This window comes from Bactrocera neohumeralis, chromosome 4, assembly GCF_024586455.1.
Source record: "Bactrocera neohumeralis isolate Rockhampton chromosome 4, APGP_CSIRO_Bneo_wtdbg2-racon-allhic-juicebox.fasta_v2, whole genome shotgun sequence".
NCBI classification, from domain to species: domain Eukaryota; kingdom Metazoa; phylum Arthropoda; class Insecta; order Diptera; family Tephritidae; genus Bactrocera; species Bactrocera neohumeralis.
In genome coordinates, this window is record NC_065921.1 from 12,770,410 (window position 1) to 12,794,008 (window position 23,599).

General features: G+C 30.6%; 1 protein-coding gene across 3 annotated transcripts; it reads right to left on the bottom strand.

Moving 5' to 3' along the window:
• Window positions 1–1,174: 1,174 nt before the first annotated feature.
• On the bottom strand, window positions 1,175–23,245 carry LOC126755658 (aquaporin AQPAe.a). Of its 3 annotated transcripts, none has more exons than XM_050468389.1 (7): window positions 23,054–23,245; window positions 6,287–6,445; window positions 5,815–5,918; window positions 3,539–3,682; window positions 3,295–3,442; window positions 2,762–3,045; window positions 1,175–2,204 (listed from the first exon to the last, which is right to left on the bottom strand). In XM_050468389.1, exons 2-7 carry the CDS (start codon window positions 6,375–6,377, stop codon window positions 2,190–2,192), a joined length of 786 nt encoding a protein of 261 aa, XP_050324346.1. In that variant the 5' UTR covers window positions 6,378–6,445; window positions 23,054–23,245; the 3' UTR covers window positions 1,175–2,189. The 3 variants fall into 3 exon arrangements, with proteins under 3 accessions (XP_050324346.1, XP_050324345.1, XP_050324344.1); XM_050468388.1 differs by having other exon boundaries at window positions 1,175–2,161; window positions 23,054–23,244; XM_050468387.1 differs by lacking the exon at window positions 1,175–2,204 and having other exon boundaries at window positions 2,670–3,045.
• Window positions 23,246–23,599: the final 354 nt, after the last annotated feature.

Consider the following 23,599-nt stretch of genomic DNA (forward strand, 5'->3'; position numbering starts at 1 on the left):
ACATATTTACCACTTTTTAGGAAAATTTTTTTATGCGACAACAAAATTCAATCATTTTAATATTTGTATATATTTTTATTTGTATTTTGAAATGTACAAAAAAAATTTTTTTTTTCATTTTTTACATTTTTAATATATTTTTTTTTTAAATCAAAGTAGTCCCCAACAAAAAAAAGTAGTTCACTGGTCATGGTGATAGCGGCTGTTCATGTTGTCGTTTTTGAAATAAAAAAATCGAATGGATTATTATTCAGTAGTTCTGCGGCTATCTGCCTACCAAATATAATCAATTTCATTAAAAAAAAATTGTCGAAAAAGTCATGAAAATCTTGTTTTTTTTCGTTAAAAATCGTTTAAAAAAAATATTAAAATATTTTCGAAAATAAACAATTCTGGTAGGGACGATAACTTTAAATGAGTAGAAGAACATATGTAAATTTTAAAGCAATCGGTTGAATACTTTTTTTTAGGAAATGATGATTCGAGACAAGATACATATGAGCTGTAACTTATCAAATACTATGAAATTCGGTCTGAATTTTTCATTACATGTTTTCAAAATCGATTTTTCTAAGTGATTACCTGAGAGTACCCCTTAATACTTTTTGAAACTCGACTTTTCCTGTGGCATATGAAGCAAACGAACAGTGCCTCTTTAACTGTTTAACGAAAAAGCTACCAAAGAGGTTTGCGAATTGAATCAGTGCTTACAAGTTCCTGTAGCAAAGACATACACCACGTGGTCTACCACAGGATGACTTGAAAATTTTATATTTTTTGAACTTTTTATATTCTAAAAATGTATTACATATATATATATGCCTTTATTTCCGTTTGAATGTGCGTATATGCAAAGACTTTACATAAAGGTGATTCCCTTTTAAGTCTCAAACGGAGTGAAATTTTATTTATTTGATATAACTTCGAAGATAAAGCGTGTTTTGCTTCTAAAATTGCAAAAGTTAACCTCAAAAACGTCTGCTCTGATACTACCGTGAATGGAAAATTCTGTATTAAGCTAAGACACACATCTCTTATAGACGACATATTCAGCGTGTGTCTTTTTGGCGCCTAAAATTATGCTGCAAGAACATTTTTTTTAAGACTAACAACGGCATAAGAAACTCCTCTTCGTTTAAAAAATGTGATATAAAAGTGAATATTAAAAACAAAATTTATTAAATTTTATAATTTTTTTATTGAAAGCAATTTGACTTCAACAAACTTCTTTCTTCGACTTAATTAGTACTTTATAATAATTATAATATTTCATATTGTTAGTTTGTTGTTGTTAAATGATCGAATATCGATATAATCGCAGTTTTATGTTGTTGCAAAAATACTCTTTTGTATATAGGCACTTATGTATTACTTATTTAAATTGTGAATTTTCAAACTTTTAGACTTTTACATACATATACAAATAAAATAGACAAAAATCTGAAAAGTTTAGATGTAAAGAAATAAATTAAAATTACAACAAATATGTATGTATATATGAGTATAGAAATTGTTAAAAGCTAGCAAAAATCCTTGGTTTACATAAATAATTACATGAATGTTTGAGTACAATTGCAAGAGCGGAGGAAGTAGACTATAAAAAAATTAACGATAGTTACAAATACAGATTGTAGATATGTAAATACTGCATTATGCTGGTATATTTGCGGTGTTATATTTGCCTTGTTCCGGACTGTGTTGAAATGAAACTTTGTTGCCGGTTGTTGTTGTTGTAGCTTTATTGTCATTTTCGACGTTGTGTTTTGATTCGTTGTTGTAGTTGTAGCAATGTATTGCTGTTCACTTTTGCTGTTGTTTTTTACTTGCAACAAAATGTTGCAAAGATATGTGGCATGCAACAGGTTGTGGCACAAATGAAAAATTAGTATGTACTATAAATGTATGCAAGATATGCAGAATTCTTTCGCTGAATTTTCCATATTGCTTTTCCTTAAATTTTATACTCTCGCAACATGTTGCAACAGAGTAAAATTTTTGTTTTGTGGACACACATACATATATGTAAATATTGGAACGCAGCTCAACGCGATTTAATCATTACTTTTGTTTTGACACAGATTAATTTAATTTATTTGTGTTGTTTTTGTATATGGTATATTTGTATTTAAGCGTAATCACGTGCACTATCCAGTTTTCTCATCTGTATTTTAAGAAAGGTGAGACACGTTTTAATAGACAAAAATCTATGATATAAATAAATAAGATAAGCGAATTAAGCAAATGAGATCAGCAGTTAAAGGAGTATGCACAAAAGTATGTTTATGTATGTATGTATGTGTTATGAAGGTGTTATGATTTTGCATTTGTAAGTATTATGTATAATATATATTTACATATTTATGTAGTATGTGATATGTTGCTAGATGCTGTGCTTAGTATTTTGAAGTTTTTAGTTTTTATGCGCGTTTTGTGTGGTAGCAGCATATAAGCGCTTATAACAGTATAGTAATAAATATATATATATGTATATTTTCGGAATTCCAGCATTCGATTGTTCGGCTCACATTATATATATTATATACATGATAGCATGTTATATAATCTAAGCATGCTTTATATAACATTTCAACCGCCATTAATTAAGCACGCAGCGTTTATTAAATTTTCTACTCAACTCTTCGCTTATCCGCTCAATCAAACACTGGAAATTCATCTTTTATGTTTTTATTTGTATTTTTGGTGATTTGTTTTTTGGTTTTTAGTAGAAATCTGAGTCTTTCCAGGTTTTAACAACGCTCACCTCACGCTCATCAGCGTGTGTCCGATATTTCTCGGACACCTCAATCACTTTAACGCTGGTCTGCAGCAGTGGCTTCTCCAGCACTTGTGTGTAGATGAGCGCAGCCGCGATGCCGCCCAGTATGGGGCCAACCCAGTACACCCAGTGTGCGTCCCAATTGTCGACAGCGAAGGCAGTGCCCAAAGTACGTGCCGGATTCATGCTGGCACCGGTATAACGAATGGTGCCCAAGTGACCGAGTGTCACGGAGAGACCGATAGCGAGTGGGGCGGTGTAGCGGGAGTCTGTAATGCAGAGAATATATGTTATATAACTTAAATTCATTATAGTGCTCAGTAAAAGTTGAGTTATTTTCGTATTTGTTACCAAAATTGAAAAAATAAAATATGTATAAAAAAGTTAATTTAGGGGAGGTACATCTCAGAAGTATTAACACAGTCGAAGACATGGATTGATTGTCGTACCAAGCTATCGAAAGTTGATGAGTATAAGCCCTAACCTCAAATTAAAACAAAAAACTGAATCCACCTCACCTGGCTTATGCGCATCACAAGCGCCAAATACGGTTAGCACCAACACTAGACCCAAAAAGAATTCAATACCGAGACCCTGTAGCTCGGTAATATTTGGGGATAGATGTGTGTGACCCAAGCCATTGTAGTACACCTCATCGATGAGGGTCTGAAAAACAGCGTAAGAATCATTTATAATAAAATTAAACACATATTTACAAGACATATTTTTGTAGCATCAAAAAACGAAGCAAAATATACTCACACGAATGGCTGCCGTGCCGGCGATGGAGCCCAAACATTGGAATATGATGTAGAGCACGGCACGCAAAACGCTTACACGTCCCGCTACTAGCAAACCAACTGTGACGGCAGGATTTACGTGACCACCGCTGATATTGCCAATAACCTGAAAATATTGCAAATTATTGAAATTATAAAGATTTATAATTGAGGGAGTGAATATTTAAATGCTAGTTAGAAGTACTATATACTTTTATAGTAAGAATGTGCATACTTATTTATAATCAGCACTAATATTTACTAACTGCTAATAATATTAAGTAATTATAGTGCTTGTTCATAGACACGCTTTTACTTTGGTGTTGCAAATAAATAAAAGCACACACATGTACATATAATATTTGTACTTGTGATTTTGCATTTCATATAGTTAAACCTTGCAATTCACTCGTCGCTCATTATCACTTAAATACATTTTAATGTCTAAATTCTACTACTACTACTAATACTACTGCTACTGAAAATTGTGGCATTCTCTAAGTTCTGATTTATGGGGAAATGCAACAAAATTTATCTGAGAAACTAATTTTCCGCCAAATATATTATTTATAATGTATATATATAAATTTATACTACAGGTATATTCGTATATATTTACTTATTCGCGCAGTAATTTTCGTTGTCGCCGAAATGAACCGCAGCTAATTTTGGCGACCGGCGAAGGGAAAAAATTACAACAGACATTGAAAATATGTATATAATATATACATATTTATGTACATACTCGTAGTATATGCAGACTTTATGAGAAACGACGTCAAAATATACAAGTTTTTATTTCAATATTTCTAGTCATCAACACTTGCAAGTAAATTTGCAAGAAAAAAGTTGGAACTAACAAACAAAATTCCTAAATGTATCTCTCCAACAATTTGCATTAAGTTTGATGCCACTAAAAAAGGAATATAGAAATGTAAATTGTATTTTTGAGCTAGATTTTTCAGCGTGAAATCCGAATTCCTTTGTGATTGATAGACTAAATAAATTTTTTCGAGAGATTAAGTTAGAATTTAAAGAGTTATTTCTCTGTTTTTCGAATTTCGAAATCGAAATATTTAACCTCAAAGTTCGAAATTAAAGTGTTATTTCTCTATTTTGCGAGTTTCGGAATAGAAATATTTGACTGCGAAGTTCGAAGATCTGTAAAATGAGGAATACTATACTAGAAAATTCAGTAGAAATTGCTTCGTAGTTCAAAATTAAGGAGTTATTTCTCTATTTTTCGAATTTCGAAATAGAAAGATTTGACTTCGAAGTTCGAAAATTAGTAAAATGGGGAATACTCAACTTGAAAATTCAGTAAAAATTGCGAAATTAAAGAGTTATTTCTCTATTTTTCGAAATCGAAATATATGACTTCGAAGTTCGAAGATCAGTAAAATGAGGAAAACTCAATTTGAAAATTCAGTAAAAATAGCTTCGAAGTTTGAAATTAAAGAGTTATTTTTCGAAGTCGAAATATATGATTTCGAAGTTAGAAAAATTCGAAATTCAGAAAAATGGGGAATACTCAACTTTAAAATTCTGAGGAAATTGCTTAGAATTAGGATCTTAACTTGCTTTCCGACAAAATGTTAGGAAAAGAATGTTTAAGCATTTTCTGTTAGCCAAGTATATATTGTCAGTTTTCTAAGCAAAATAAAAATAAAGCAATTTTTTTTTTCAAATGTAAAGACGCTTAAAAAAATTGTGTTTAGTCAAAAACTTGCAAAAGATTCCAAAAATAGTCTAACTCTTTTCGGATATATTTAGCCATATTATTGTAGCATGTAAGCCCAAAGCGGTAGCACTAACCAAATAAAATAGTCAATTTCAATTATTTATGCTGCTATTCGTAAAACAGAATTTGGAACAAGGAAAACAAGCAAACAACACAGCGTACTTATTTTTACGGTGATATGTACATGTACTACAAACATATGTACATACTACTTAAGTAAGTATGTATAGATGTTTTGCCATACATTACAAATTTACTTTCGAGCATAGCTAGGCAGCAAACCATTTAAGGATATGCAAGTGCTTGTCGGCAAAAAAGTTCTAGCAGTCCAAATTTGTACAATGTACATGTACTGTTGTTGATTTGTTTTTTAATTTTTTGGATTTTTTTAGAAAAAAATTAAACAAACAATCAACAGTAATAAAATCAATATATACTTATGTGTCTCTTTATACGCACACACTCCTTAATATTTGCATTAATTGCCGGTTGATTGTCATCATTATTTCTAGGCTTACCGTAATCGCTATGAAAACCGCCAAGCCAAAAGCGAACGCCTTAAACGTGCCATCCTCGGGTTGGGTACACGCGCCGCATGCAAAGAAGTTCAAGAGGAAGTTGCCTAAAAGTTTCAAAATTGATTTTTAATGAAAACCAAATAATGTTTAATAAAAATATAATAATAATAATAATAATATATAAAAATATTTTTTTATATGTAGTACCATTTACTTTTAATAAATAAAATATAAACCGAAAATATAATTATATTAAAAAAATAATTTGAATATAAAAATATTTCAAAAAATATATATTTCTTAATAAATAAAATAAAATAAAAATAATTGTATTAAAAAAATGTATTTTAATGAATATATAAATTTTTTTAATACATTACATCATCAGTGTTGATAAAATATTTTTTTTATTACATTTTATTATATAAAATTAAAATAATCGCAATTTTTAAGCTCTTTAAGCCACATTTACCTAAAAATTCGGCTATGAGCGCCTGCCAAAGGCGATGCGTCTTTGACTTTAGCTCATCTATGCCCAGTGAGTATTCAAATTTAGCTGGCATGGCTGGTTATTCGCTTCAACGAAATACTATTTTGTAGGTAGTTAACTTCCGGCAGTGATTTTCTCTTACTGTAATTAAAAAAATATAAATAAATTATATAAAAATTTATGTAAAAAAAAAATTGAAAAAAATGAAAAAAATAAACAATTTTACATGTTTATGTATTTGTAAACAAATTGTTAAACTGATAATAATGTTGTGCATAAGCGCTTCCTAATGAGTCGTTAATATGCATAACTCAAAAAGCGCTACTTAAAATGGCAAACAAACTAATAAAGAAGTGTTGTTCGGCTGTGCTTTCATTACACACTATACACACATACATACATACATGCAAATAAAAACACACGTTGAGTTTGTTTATAATTTTCTATGCAGTGCCTATCACCAAACTTGTATGCACAAACTTTTATTGCCGTGTTAATTACTAAGACGAGACTATTTGACGCCTTCAATACATATTGACATATCGACAGACGAGCGTTTACGGCAACGCTTATAACCAGGCGTGACTTACATTTTGTGGTTCAGCTACCGATATCTAAATAGGCAACTGCCGATCGGCTGAATATTTTATGCAAAACACTGTCACTGTCAACAAATCGTAGGCGTGTCAATTTTGTCACTTTGTTGGTCCGCTATGGTTTGGCGTAGGACAGTCTGCACGACATAAAATCGCACATAAACACTTTTTCGCCCACTTGCCCATTCATATTTATTGCATTCAACGACTTTTGCGGATGTGTCGTCTTCCAACGCTCGTGCCAGTTGTGCGAGTTTAGCTGCAGAAATGCATACATTTCTTTTTGCTTTTGCAAATGTGTCTAAATTTTACAGTTCACTTTGATTTGCATGCACAATTTTCACTCGACAAGGTTGCTGTTCATTGCAGTTGATCGTCGCACATCAAAAGTACAGTTAATAGTAAGTAGCAAAAGTGAATTTCACTGCATACACTGCACTCAGTAGACTTGAAAAGTGATTTTTCTACGAGTAACAATTTTTATGAGTCGCTCGTAAAAATATTAATTTCAAATTGTATGCATTTTTTTTGCACCAAAAATTATACAACATTTTCAAAAGAGTTTGGTTAGGAATGGGCAGTATTGTTTAATATTGAGTTTCTTGATAAGTTTGGTTTCGGATTGAAAAATTGTCTCTTTTAAAGAGTTTTCAACAACCTTTTTTAACCTTAGTATCAGAAAAAGTTTCTACTTACAAAAGTCTGGATTTTATCAGAAAATACGTTTAATTTCTTATTTAACTAGATAACAGTATTTCAAAGCTTCGACAAAGACATTACCCGAAATGCAAATCCTCAATGCGGAATCGGCATCTTTTCCCAAACATAGAAGCATCTTAACTCTTTCTCTCAGGCATATCTGCTAGAATTTATAAAAGTTCCAAAAGCTTTCTAGTGTAACGAAAGAGGGTATGGGTACGAGTAGTTACCGCCTTGCAGATATGTAGTCTTATAGAAAAACGCAATGAAAGTATGATGAAGTTCACCTGCTAACCGGCGAAACATGAGTGAATAAAAAATAATTTTCTGATGTTATTGATGGATGAAAATTAATTAATATTTAAACAAGAACCACTTAAGACTACCACTCAGAAAGTTCTTTCGTTAATAGTAACAAATTGACTACGAAAGTTGGGTATTATTAATAAACATAGTCAATGGCTTCAAAACGTCTAATTCGGGTGAAGTTACTTTCAATCTTTTCTTTCACTTTCAATCGCATATCAGCAAAACACAAATTATATTTATATATCTCCTAGAGTAAGGTTAGAACTAGGTTAGATTCAATGTCTAATCCTCAAGATTGAAATCATCTTGAACTACTAATAAAGTCCTTTATGAAGCTAAAAATTCTGTCATCAGATATTATAAGCCTAATACAAAATTTCTTATCGGTTTTATTGATCGGAACATGTCTGAAAGTATGTCCCAGAAGCCTTGATTTCTCAAAGTAGAACAATCAAGAAGGCGTGTGTTGAGATGTTTCTACTTCGCCTTCTTCCAAATAGCTTCTAAAACTGGCAAACGATAAGACTCTCTAGCTTACCGCATGGGTACCGATAGGTCAATGACCGGTTACAACTCTTACAACTAGGGAAAGGCTAACATTACTGACGTTTAATAGCTCATTGGTAATCTCCTGCGACCAAAGAGATCTAATTAATGTTATCCCAGCGCATTTCAAATCCCCGAGAGACCAAATATCAAGTAGTAGAAAAGCACGAAGAGCTTCGAGCTCCGAACCCGGATATCACAGGGGCTAGTCACTTCTTGAAGGAGGCTGCACTAGACCAATTATATCTATGTGTGCGATATGTAGAATGGCAATAAGTAACATAGTGGGTGTCTCATACATCAAACCTATGTATAAAATTTCAATAAATAAAAGTAATCTCGATAGTGACAGAAACAGTTTCAGAGGTTTTCTGTGACTAGAAGTTCCAATACATTCCATAAATGTCACCCAAATTTGGCAAATCAAGTTTCAAAAATATTCATTTATACCACAGGGTTTGTCTGGAAAGTAATAGCACTGAGTCGACTTACAAAAATTTATTGAACTAACCGTTTCAATACTCTAAAAACTTTCAAAGTAGGCTCCCTCTGCGTCAATTCTGCGTTGCCAGCGCGATTTCCAAGCATTGAAGGCATCACAGAAGGCATTATTTAGAATAGCCTTGAGAGCCGAGGTGAATGCTGCTTGGATCCCCTCTATTGCCTCAAAATGCTTACCTTTCATCGGTCTTTTCAGGCAAGGAAACAAAAAAATCTCGGAATCATACTCAAAAATCCATTACTCGTCACCTATCAAAAATTAGAGGTCACTTTCACACATGTTCAAATTGTCTTGGCAAACTTCCTCTCGCCACAAATTTTGGGCGTCAGTGAGCACTTTTGGGACCATCTTCGCGCACACCTTGCGCATATGCAAGTGCTTCGCAATATTTTCATGTAAAATTATTCAAAAACTACATATAAATAAAAAAATGAATTACGTGGATCAAAAATCATTTGAACAAAAAATATTATAGTAAGATATTACAGCTCAGACATCTTAAATCAAAACAACTATGTTAAAAGACATTTTAAGTGTTTAAATATGTATACCAAAATGTTGCCAATGACCCATATAATCGTATATACCCACATTTATGTATCAACATTTACTTTTAGTATGCAATACTTGTGTGGCACAACACACAAGATTTGAGTTAATGATCTCAACTAGATTTGAATGCTGCAACAGAGTGAATTATGTCATATATTTTAATTTAAATCAACACATCAGAGGCAATTTTTCCATTTCCACACAAACTTTTTATAAGGCAGGCAACATTTTAGGCGTTACAACAACACGGCGTCAAAACAAAACGACATAAATTAGAAACAGAAAAAATGAAATCATCTCAAGAACATTTCATGAGCAACACAACAAAAGTGAATAACAAGAAAACAAGTTTTCCTCGCCGCAAATGTTTGGCTATTTTTAGTTTTTAACACAACTCTCGGTCAATTCTAATGACTTACAGCTCTTACATACTTACATATAAGTAAAATTAATTAACTTTTGTGTTTGTGATCCGCATTTATACACATTTTATTTTGGTTTCTAGCTTAAATTTTATTCTTGTTGTTGTTTGTTTTTTTTTTTTGTTGCTGACAAAAATTTATAGGCGCAAATGTCAGCTTTATGCCATTTTTCTTTTATTTATCCGCCTCTTTTACTGTTTACCGCACTTTGGCGGCTGTGTATGTACATATGTATTCAAACTATTTACACTCAAAATTAAGCAATAATAAAAAAATATATATAAATAAACAAAAAAGTTAATTTTATAACATCATCAGCTGGAGCTTACCTCACTCATAAGCTTAATTCATTAAATCAATTTAAAGTGAGTATTTGTTTTTGTTGGCATTTTACTAAGTCATTCGCTGGTTTTTGTTCTTTTTGATATGAATGAAACCGAAACTAAAAGCCATAAAAGCGGTTTGCTGCTGATACGCTTAATATATGTGAGAAGTGGAAGTGGCAGTTGTTGTTTTGTTTACACAAATGTTGCTGACACACATCCACCGCATTTGGCGCTATTGTTTTGGGGCGCGCGTACGCATGCGCCAAAAAGGCTATTTTCCCATTTAGGCGTCAAATAAGAATGTTGAGCCAAACTTGTTAAGAGATAATAAAAATAAAATGACTATTATTCTTAATTTATAGGTTGACTAAATTATTAGCGATCATTTCAATAAAAATAGAACTATTGGTCATAAAGTGTGGTCATTGTGGTTCAATTTGACAATTACATTAAGTCACTGTTTATGATATCAACAAATAATAAAATTATATTATATTAAGCCAGTGTTTATGATATTAACAAATAATTAAAGTAATAAGAATTTTTCAAACCAGTGGATGCAGATTGCCTTTTATATTTCAGATTTAGAGAAGAAAAAAATTTTAATCATCAAATCATCCATCGAAAAAGTTAAAAAAGAACTGTTTGAGAATCATTGTGGTGGCATCAGAGAGAGAGTAGAGGATCTCTCTCTTATGGTTCGACTCAACACATTTTGGATAATTTTGGTATAAAGCGGTATGCTAGACTCATACCAAAGAAGACCTTGAAGACCCTTGAGGAGCCTACATTCACTAAGCACATCATTAATGGTAAAAAGCCGTGGATTTATGAATATGACGTTAAAACTGTCCAACAGTCTAGGTAACGGTGCTCCAAAGAGCTACTCATTTTACCAATTTATTGTGAATATACGTTATTGATCCCAAAGAGTTCTAGGGAAAAAATTCGTTTGCTAACTAATTTGAAAGTTACTTTTGATTCATTTTGTTGTTTGATGACGGTTCTTGGATTAAAATAGAACTGAGTTATTATTCTCGTTATGAAAATGGTTAATAGTCACACCTTAAGTAAAATAATTTATTTGTTGTTGAAAATTATGATTTGTAGCTGCAGATGAAACAAATTGCTGACCTTGACTTAATAAGATAATTAGAACGAACAATTACCTCCACATATGTATGTACATATTTTTATTATTATTCTTTCTTAGAATGGCGCAAGCTTTTGTGTTTTTACACATGATGTCATGGAATTAAATAAAGTTAGATTCAATTTGTGGGAATTTTAATCTATTAAAGAAACAAAAAATATTATTTATACATATATTGTTAGGACTCCAGTTATGTCATTTGGTTCGCGTGAGTAATAGTATGGATATTCAATACAAAGTTAAGGCTATATAGAACTTTGTGTAAAAATTGGGATTGCTAGTTCATTTCCATTATAATAGTTATTTATCGCAGAGAATTTTTCCTGTTTATTGTAGTTATAGTTAACATTTCAATATTGGTCTCAAATTTGTTGAAATTTTCCAAACTCACTGACGATATTTATCGGCGAGTAAATATCTACAAATCTAGATATGTATGTATTAACTATTTCCAATTAAAAAAGACGGAGGTATTCTCAAGTATCACCGACATTTTTACATGATTCATATTGCATTACAGTAATTGTATTATCATCGATTAAATTATAGTTTCTCACCACTGCAAAGGTGGCAGAGCAAAGTGGAAATGCCATTCAAATATCTCACGTAGACAGTCAATAAAGTAAAAATATGGCAAAAATCCGAGGGTGCATGCATATGTCAGATCAAATTTACATTGTTTCACCTTTTCATTGAGTCAGGCTGTCAAAGCGCGCGTAATTGTTGTAATGATCGCAATTACCACTCGTGATTAATTAGCTTCAGCGGAGGCAATACTATAAACTATGAATGAATGCACTCGAGAAAAACACTTTGCGCCGAGGCTCTAAGTGTTATAATTGAGTATACATCTGCGAGTTTATTAAATAAAGTGGTTATTACGAAAAAATTGTAATAAGAAATTCGCGATATCGAATGAATGTGCTAAAAGCGTGTCCATTAGTGGTGTGAAGTTCATGCAGTATTACAGAGAGTCAATATTGCGGATTTTTAGCATTTTTAATTGGTGCGGAAATGTAGTTCAAAGGGAAATGAGTGTACATGTTTGTACATAATTATTGTTTATTTACGGAAATTACTTTTAAAATTAAATTAAATAGTTAACATAATTAAATTTAAATATTATGGAAATTAAAAAATAAATTAAATAAATATATTTATATAATTACGCGAATAATAATTAAAATTGTAATTAAGAAATGTTTAAATTGAAAGTAAAATTGAAAAAAAAAACTTAAAAGTGATGTGAAAATTAAATTAAAATAAAATTTCTAATTACAACTAGAATTAATATTGTAAGACAAATAAAAATGGAAATTATGTTTAAATATAATGTTAAATTAAAATCAAAATTTTTAGATAAATTAAAAAAAAAATAATTTAATTTAAAATTAATAAATTTCAAATTGAAAAGATTTTTAAGTTGAAATTAATTAATTTTAAATTAAAATTAAAAAAAAAATAATTTAATTTGAAATTTAAACTAAAAACTAAAATTATATTTAATAAAAATTATATCAAATGTAAATTAAAATTAATATTCAGAAAAAACGATTAAAATCAAAAGTAAATTTTACATAAATAAAAAAAAAATTATTTTAATTTAAAATTAATAAATTTCAAATTGAAATGAATTTTAAATTGAACTGAATTAATTAGTTTTAAATTAAAATTAAAAATAAATAATTTAATTAAAAATTACAACTAAAAAGTAAAAATTATATTTAATTAAAATTATATTAAAAAGTAAATTTAAATTAATATTCAGATAAAACGACTGAAATCAAAAGTAAATTTTAAATTAAAAAAATTTGAATTAATTTGAATTTAAAACTAATGCGGAGATAAAATTAAAATCAAAATTAAATTCAAAATTAAAACTAAAATTAAAACTCAAGTTAAGTTAAAAATAACTAAAAAAAGAAAGTCAAACAAATTTTAAATTAAAATTAAAAAATAATTAATATTAAATACACTTTTTTTAAGTGAAGTTAAATTAAAATTAGAATACAATTAATGTTAAATTTACAATTTTCCCTAAATTTCAATTAAAATTAAAATTTAATTGTAATTAATATTGCGATTTGATTTTTAGGGCAAGAGCTAAATTCTCTTTAAATCATACTGACTACCAACATATCGTCAATAAAATTGCAAAATATTATCTATCACTTTTCATAAGTTTACAGGCGAAGGAAAAACGTTATAATAGAAACCACTCATATTGAAACAAAATTTGAGTTTTGGTTATAAAATGGTTATATATTGGTTACATCTGACAGCGGAAGCCGAAAATTATGATATACTATATGACGCATTGAATCGTAATCAATAAAAAACTCAATTTCCATTTTTTTGTTGTTGCGTTTTTCTGCATTTTAGATGACGTACTACTATTTAGCTACAAAACATCAAAATTTTCACCGTAAAATTAGAAATCACGGAAAATCTGACAAATCCTTATGATACATTCAATCTCAGTATTGAAAAAACACGAAATTAGTCCACTAGAATCCTCAATTAGCTCTTAGTCTTCTACTAATTGACCTTCGTGGCAGAAAAAAGGTCAATAAACTGCTCTATCCGCTTCAAAATGTTGCAATTTGTTTCACTTTCAACCAAGAACACATTCACTGCCAGTCGTTTAATAAGTTGAAGCAATTATTTTCGCATTCACTTGCATCCACAATTCTTAGCACTGATCTCATGGCAATTATGACTGTGACTAAATATATTTTTAAAGCATTGTCAGTCTAAATTAATATGTAAATCATTCCATTTTTTGTTATTCAAATTGCATTTTAATATACTTGTTGATACTACATACATATCTACATGACCAAGAGCAATAACTTAAAAAAAAATCGTACAAAACAAAGTGAAATTAAAAACATTGAATGTGCTCAAACATGTACTAAATATAGTATGTATGTATGTGTGTACTACGCAATTTGTTTAAAAATTGCAAACACGCGATCGTAACGCACGAGTAAGTAAATTTGCTAATGAAATTTTGTATTGTATTGTTCAAAAAATGTATCGCAGAATGATAAAAATGTTGCCCCCACAAGTTAATTTGTAACAAGCAATGTAATGCTCATAAAAGTTTGTAAATACATATGTATGTGTATGTAAAAGTAAATACAGAGACTGACATATCGAATGCCAGACTTGTTTGAGTTACTTGTTTCCCGCTCAACGTTTTTTGCGGATAAATGTTTCAATTTTTATGATCCACAATTGAATTTGCTTTTCAATATCAATGTTTATTACATACGCTCATAAATGTATATTTACTATGATATATATATACATATATATATGTATATATGGTATAATGTCATATATACATAGATATATGATATCACAGATATATTATATTTGCGAACAAAAGTAAGAGCTAAAGCAAAAATATCTTCTATACATACATATATGTAGTTATAAATGTATATATGTACATATATACATATTTCTTTATTCTGTTTATCACTTATGAAGTAAAAAAAAGTAAAAGTATCTACTACAAAGTAATTAAGAACTATGAAGCACAACAAAAGACGTAATCGCAATTGACATTTGTGTCGCGCTTTGTGACTTTAGCTCATTGGGAAGCAGTCGCTCATTTCATATCAATTCAAGTGATGGATGTAAAAACAAGGTAAATAAAGGCAAAAAAGCTGCTACAGATAAATATTTGCTACTTGAAGCGTAACACAGCAGTTAGATTGAGCGAATATACATACAATACACACGTAATGAAGGCGACGATAAGTTAAGCTGCGCAAGCGCACTTGTTTTATATATGTATATGCACATATTTATGCATTTAGAAAAATGTATATTGGAGAAAGAGATTAGCCGTAGCCTATTGAGCAGTAGGAGTCGAAGAAAAAGTTGTTTTCGGCCCAATTTAGATAGAGAGTACTCTTATGCCTTTACATGTACAAATATGGTTGGAAAGCACTATACAGAGTGTATTAAGAGCTTATTTTTCATCACTTGGGTGGCCAAATGACATATATTTTTTACTACGAGGGAATACCTGAAGATTGTAGAAATTATAAAAAATATTGATGATACTTTTGATAAATATATCACTGAGGACAAAAAATAGTAACACTTTTTAAAGTTGACTTCGAATTATGTCCACGACGGCTATCAATATCAACTGATGACCAACGCGTGGATAAAATAAAGGAATTGGTGCTTGAGAATCGACGCCTAATAATCAGATTCCTTAACCCCATAATTGGAATACCGGAATGATCAGTGAAAATCATTTTAAAAGAACATTTGGGCCTAAGAAAAGTGAAAGCACGATTGGTTCCAAAATCACCAAATTTTCAACCAATATCATCCCGCAACCACCGTATTCGCCTGATTTAGCTCCATGTGCCTTTAAGCTTTTCATATTTCGTATTGCATTCAGTTCCGAGGATTGATTATGAACAAAGTCTTACTATTTTTTGCCGATTACCCATAAAAAGCTGAGGATATTTGATATTGAAAATTAAATATATTTTTTCAACAATAGTTGGTCTTCTTTTCAAGGGAATCTTTAACGAGAATGAATTGAGCTGCGATGACTACTCAAAGGACACCAAAAAACCTGATAAGTTGTGTTTTTGAAATGAATATGAAGAACCAATAAGGATTAGTATAATAATTGGTAAGTATCTCATGTCTGCAGCGAATTTGAAAAGTATACAAACTTATCAATGCTAAAGAGAAAATGTCATCCTCTAAAGTTTAGAGAACTTACGCTGTTACTCTAAGAAATGGCTTTTGAATAAACTAATGAATTAGAAATTATAATTTGCGTTTGGCCTCATTAAAATTTGAAAAACTATATTGATTGTCATATTTAAATCTAAGGCCACGCTTTTCTTTTTTTTTGCCATTTTGAATCCCCACACAACAATTAATAGCTTTGTTTTGACAATCATCGCAATATTTATAGGCAATTACAAATCACGTTCAATTATGTATTCATTTATTGAGTAATCGATCAGTCAATCACTTATTTTTGACAGCCGTTAAATGTCATGGAGCCTACTACCCTTCCAGTACAGTAGGTATCCACATAGGAGTTTAGTGTAAAGTGAAGTATCAAACTAGTTCATAAATATACTAGTTTACATTTTGAAATATTTGAATGAAATGGAATCAGTTCGAAAAACATCAGACTTTACCATTTATAGAAAGATTTAATCATATATTATTTTATTTGATTTTTCCATATTTATGTGGTATTCACTTTTGAAAACCTGAGTTTATCAAACTAAAAATTTCCATATTTTATATTATATTATTAGTTCATGAATATTATTTAATAGTTCAGATGTTGTTTTTCTTTATAAAGAAGTCATAATTTTTTACCTAGTTTGAACTAGTATAGAACTATTATATTTTTAATAGAAATCTGCCAATAGAAACATCCAATGACAATCCGAAAAACTAACTGCTTGAAAACCACTCCGTAGAGTAGTTTGTATCTGGTTGATTTGTTGGGCGGGTATTTGTTGGTATGTAAATATACATTCCTTATATAAATATGTATGTATATATGTATGGTAATGCGTGTCTATTTATATGGCCGCAAATATGGTTTTATGTGCGTCTAATTGCCTATATAAAATGTTTTATACGCATTTGAAACCCATTTATTGAAATGGCGACACATTTCTAGAGTTACGTAGTATTTTGCTTTTTTTTCTTACAAACATACATATAGCATATGCAAATTTTCTACATTTATAAAAGTCATCAGAACGTGACTAAAATTTCTATGAGTTAGAAAAGAAATAACAGCAAATCACACACTTAATAATTTTTTGTAAGAAAACATAATGAGAAGATTCGAACCTGTCTTTGAAGTTATTTTGAAACTATTTTTTCAAATTATTTAAGAAAAAAAATTCGAATTATCTAATTAGATTATAGAGTTATAGTTAGATTCTAGTAACCGAATCAAGGTATACATATACGCTCTGTTATGTACACAGGTCCCTAAAATGATATATTTTCATGAATTAATCTATTCGAAACTTCTATAATATCCCTGCCACTAAATGTGCATCTTCAACTTTCTTTTTGGTATTTACAAAGGAGTGATTTTCGTTCGTCATAAATCACGATTACATCAAGCTCGCAAATATAGCCTTGAGCTTAGCTCAGTCTTTACCTGCTGTTATCATATGTACATACATAACCTTAAATAACTCACTTATAAAAACATAAAAGCAGTATAACCATTAACGCATTGTGACAAATTGGTAGCAAGATTGTCAAAGTTTGGAAATATGTACAAAATTTAATTGTTTATTTTTAAGTGATCGTTCAAATCGTATCGATGTAAGAAATCAATGGGATAAAAATATAAAGGTAATGGAATTAAAAACAAGTAAAAACGAGGTAGAATTACACAAGACTCCTTAAAATAACTTGGTTCCGAAATGTTCAGTTTGTATGGTAGACATATGTTATAGTGGTTCGATCTGAACAATTTCTTAGGAGCTTGGATAATTGTCTTAGATAATAATCCGTGTTAAATTTCGTGAAGATAACTCATGAAATGAAAAGGTTTTCCAAACAAGCACTTGATTCCGATCGAACAGTTTGTATGACAGCTATAAGCTAAAGTGATCCGATATCGGCGGTTTCGACAAATGAGCAGCTTCTTGAAAAGGAAAGGTCGTGTGCAAAATTTCAGATCAGATCAGATCAATATTTCAAAAACTGAGGAACCAGTTCGCCTTTATACGGACAGACGGACATGGCTAAGTCAGCTCAGTTCGTCAAGCTGATCATTTATTAATATACTTTATATGATCTTCGATGCTTCCTTCTTGGTGTTACAAACGTCGTGGAAAACTTAATACTTCCTCTGAAATAAAATGATATTTTTACAAAATTGTAATATTTTCAATTAAAAATACATATCCTACTTTCATATATGTTTACATCATTTCCTCTTTCATCAAAATTATTCATACCTATACTTATATAGTATTCATATATTTATCATAGCTTCAAAAGCGAGGAAAAACCTCAACCATTTGTGGTGACATTTCTTTCTTCAATATTAGCGGTTTCTTTAAGCTCATTGCATCGTTCATTTCAGCCAAAAATAAATGTTTTATGTATCTTGTGGCATGCTAATAAAATTAGTGGTTGCTAATAAACATTTTAGCGTATCAACATATGCATATGCATATATCCATTAATATAACATTGTTCATACATATCTGGAATTAAGTTGAACTTTACAAAAAATACCACTTTAAACTGCCGCCACATCAATCCGCAATTGCACGCTTTGAACTTGCTTGCTTATTTATAAACAAATTAGTAGAGGACTGTGAAACTCATTTGTTCTCATTGAGTTCTCATTAACACTTTTACGCCTTGTAGCAACCGACAAACGACAAAGTATTAAGCAATGGATAGTGACACGCGTGACACGTTTCTCCATAGTGATAATGTCTTTATAAGAATTTAAATTTAAATTTATTTATAATGACGCCACACACATGCATACATTTATGTATGATATGTATATATAAATGATAATGAAAATTTTGAATTAAATTTAATATATTGTTTGTTGTCTTTCAGAGAAGATAGAGGCATCACTAACCCCTCAAAATAATTGGAAATCATTATCATTATAAGAATTGACACCTTCATCCATTTTAAAGATTTTATGTTTGTCAACGTTTACGAGAGTTATTCATACAATTCATGAGTGATTGTATATTTGATGTTTTTACTCTTAAGCACAGCTCATTTCTTTCTTGCGATTTGTATACTCTCAATTATGTTTGCCACGAAAAAGCCAGGAAGAGGCATCGGAAATGCTACATAGTATAAGTGATCAGCGTGACGAGCTGAGTCAATTTAGCCATGTACGTCTGTTTGTCCGTTCGTTTGGACGAGAAATAGTCCCTCAGTTCTTGATATATCTATCTGAAATTTTGCGTAGATCCATTTCTCACAAAAATCTGATTATTTGTCGAAAACGCCGATAAACTAGTCTACTAAAATCAAGTTCTTGAGTTGGATTGTTGCCCAAGACGGTGCTGCGATCGCCATGCCAAACGTTCAAATCGGATCACAAGCTGAACTATCAAATTCAAGTGCTTGTATGAAAAACTTTTTTATTTTTTTATATTTGACAACATAGCTTAACAAATTTTTTGGCGTGGATTATTGTTCAACGCAACGCTACAATCTCTGAAGATATTATTCTTCCATATAAACTAACCGATCAAAATCGAGATAAATATATTTTTATACCCATTATGCTATAATATATGCATTTGTGAATGGTATTATAGCTACGTTGTAGAAGAAGTTAACGTTCTTTCCTTCTTTTACTTTCATTGGGGCAATTACTTACGCAACTCACTCACCATTGCACAATATTTACAGTTGTCTCAAAGAAGTGCCTCTGCACCTGACCGCTTTGCAGCTAGAGCAGTAGTAGTCACGCGAAATTTAAAGATAAGCTTTTATAGATTTTATATAAAAACACAAGCGCGCACTCGTTCTTGCATATAAATATGTATGGGATATGTGTGTGTGTACAAATATATGTAGGGCCATACAATATGTACCGGCTAACAAGCTCTTAAACTGCACCTATTTGACAATAAAAATCCAATTTGTTCAACCGCAGAGATATACGTACATATGTACGTCTGCATGTATGTAGGCATGTGCACAGATTAGACGTCATGCGAAACGGAAAACCATACCAGAATGATAAGAAACTCTTTAGCAATTGTACAAATACTGAATATTACTTGCAAATATGAATGGTTAAATATTGAATTAGCTTTAATAATAACGTGCGATCTAAAAATACATTTTTGGTGCGAAAATGCCTAGTTAATTAAAACATGACTTGTTTTCGGTTTAAACAACAGTTAGGCCTGTGTAGAAGCACTTGCAAATGGTAAAAAGTGAAGGATTTTCTAGTAGATTGCTATATATAAGACCTCAGTTCGTCCGTAAATTATTCTTATTTTCATTTCTGTTTTTTTCTTTAACTTTCGCTTCAAATGAAGTTAAATCCAGCTATAATTTTTTTTATTTTCAAAAATTATTTACCTTCGTCTTGTAGATTTTGTTTTTTAGAAATTATTTACCTTGGTCTTAATTTGTCGGAAAAATTTGTTAAATATATTTTAAGTTTAGATGAAAAATAATTATGAAGATAATAATCTTTACAAAGCTATGTTTTTATTTTTCAAACAGGCCGGAATTCCCAAACCACCAAATTCTATAAGCATTTTGATAAAAATATATATATATATATATTGTATATATAAGGAAATTCTAGAAGCAAAAAGAATATAGAAGAAGACTGCCTTGTTTGACATCTTATAAACTTTGTCTGTATTCTTGGAGCATATTTTTGTTTAAACAACATAAAAAATATCTCTGATAATGTGTTAAGCTTCTGGCCATTGTGACATTCTTCATTGGCCGAATACATATGTAGCCCTGAGCCATTCCTGACATATGCAGACGATGTAGTCATATGAACGTTTCTTTGCAATTAGTGTACGACGAAACTAGTTGAAGTATCTACTTTTCTTGCTACGCAAAAATATGAAGCGCTTTTATTTTCAATACAAAACAATGATGACAATTTTTAAGTTATGTGTTCAAAATAATTCTATATTCATATCCAACATGAAGTTTTAGAAGTATTTATAAAATAGTTATAACGATTGCATCAAAAGCAAATTCTAGGGTATTACAAAGTTAAAAATTTTAAATTGAAGCCCTCACTCAAGGACCCGCTTTTACAGTTCTTTGCTTATTTAAGGGGCTTTATGGGTTTACCGGTTTCAAGAAATCTTTTTTTATTACAAATTTTTTTTTTATAAAATCCTACAGCACCTCTAAATTATTGTCCTAAATTTTCAAGTTGATCCGAGAAATAGTTTCGGAGATACCGTCTTGAGAACTTGAGCGCTCGAGGCTAGCTAGGCTAAGTACGTCGTCTTTAAACGCGTTTTTCTCGAAACTGTGTTTTTGAAGTCGGTTGGCAAGATTTCTCGAGAACTACTCAACCAATCTTCATGAAATTTTACACAAATCTTTGAGATACAATTCTTAAAGACTTGGATGAAGAATTTTTTTTTTTGATTACAACTATTGGAAAGAAAAATGTCGCGAAATTTTCTCTGAAATTTTAAATTTTTTGTAAATATGTCTGCCAAAAATCCAATTTTAGTTTTTTCTTTTTTAAAGGTTTTCACTTTAGATGATCCTGTTAGGAGTTATCTTATCAACGCGAGCTCATCTTTTTTCCGAGTGGTCACCGCAAATGGCGTCGCAATGCCCAAGTTTAAAATAGTTTTTTTTCAAAAATTTCAAAATTTCTTTGTTAATAGTGTATGATTGTAACAATAAAAAATTCTAATAAAACAATTTAATTTCTTGTATGAGAAAAAAATTGTTGAAAAAGGCTGTTTTTTTAACCGAGGAAACCCATGTAACATCTTAAATCAAACGATCAATACCGGTTTCCAACTCATTGGATGTCATTCGGTGATGAAAATCCTGAACTCTTTAATTATAATCTTCCAATACAAGACCCAACAGTTTCTAAATAGTTGCGGATTTGTAAGGACTTTTGATTGTAGTTATTTCAACCTTTTTATCAGGCAAAAATGTTCAAATTCCGATGCCTTTTTCAAATAAGACAAAGTTTTTTAGAAGTTTTTTGGTTTGGTTTGGTATGGTTTTTTGGTTACTAAAACCAGTTTTTTTAAAATAATTTCGCTAAAATAAAATTTATTTCAGCAACAGGCGTTAACGGGTACACATTAAGAATTTTTTACAACTTTTAGTTATTTATTGTTTGTAATAACATATCGCTTTTGTTAATTGCAAACATTGTAAAATTTACAAAAATGCAAAATGTCTATGAACGAATTGAGCAAACGTGATTTTGTCGAAATTAAGACATGTTAAATGTTTGCGAAATTAACGACGTTTTTGTTTTTTATAAAAGTCCCACAACATTCCATAGAATTGTTTCGAAGCACTTGAAATACCAATATTCTACCAAAAATAGCACCGTTGTGCTTTTTATCAGCGTTAAGAGAGATTATCTAGCCAGAAAAGTACTCAAGCAACCACTTCTATGTTATTGCATGGGATCGGCTAACAACAATTGATATGCATCTGTATTACGCGTGACAAAAATTAATAACTACTAAAATAAAACATTAATTTAGCACTTGAAAAGTCTTCAATGACATTAAAAAAAATTGAAAAAATCAATCTTAAAATTTTGATACAACAATTTGCATGGCAATAAGGAACTGTAGATCGATAAATCGATTAGCGGTTTATTATATGTCAGTATATACAAATATACCATAAAACATAACTGCAACGAAAATTTGTGTGAAAATAATAAAGAAAAGTAAGAAAAAGTAAAAATACTAAAATTTAAATTTTCTTAAATGAGAAAAAACATAATTCTCACTCAATAGTTATGTAGAAATCCCACAAAAATGACACTCGTTCCACAAATATTTTTTATCTATTTAAATTAAACTGCTTCAAGCACTTGTCGCAAATTAATTAAAATTTCAAGTTAACGGGATTTGCTTTGTACCTTTGCGGCGATTATTGGCTTATTGCAGGCTTCGCAGACAACACACGCACGTCTTCACATAAAGTCTTATTGATATAAAATAAAATCGAATTTTAATACGCCGCTGCTGGAGGATTTATTCAACTAACAACACTTGTTGATCCGCAGTGAGCTGCTTGGCGTTGTGTGCGCTTTAACGTTTAAACAAATACTACACAGCAATGAAAATTCGCACAAGCCAAGCCAACGCGACAGCAGCAGCAAAAGCAAAAGCACAACAACAATAAATACTGAAAGTTAAAACGCTGGCGTCAACGGAGACGTCAGCAGCAGAGGCAGCGGCAGCGGCTATGGCAGCAAATGCCGATAGCAGATGAATAAGGTAATAACAATAACAGCAGCGATGACCACAGCTACTGGCAGCGCCAACAAGTAGCAATAATATGAAACAAACAACAATAGCAAAAACAATATTTAAACAAAATATACATAGGTGGTAGTGACAATGTCACCAACATTGTTTTTATTGTTATTGTTTTGCGAAGCCTCACATCTCCCCAAACCCCT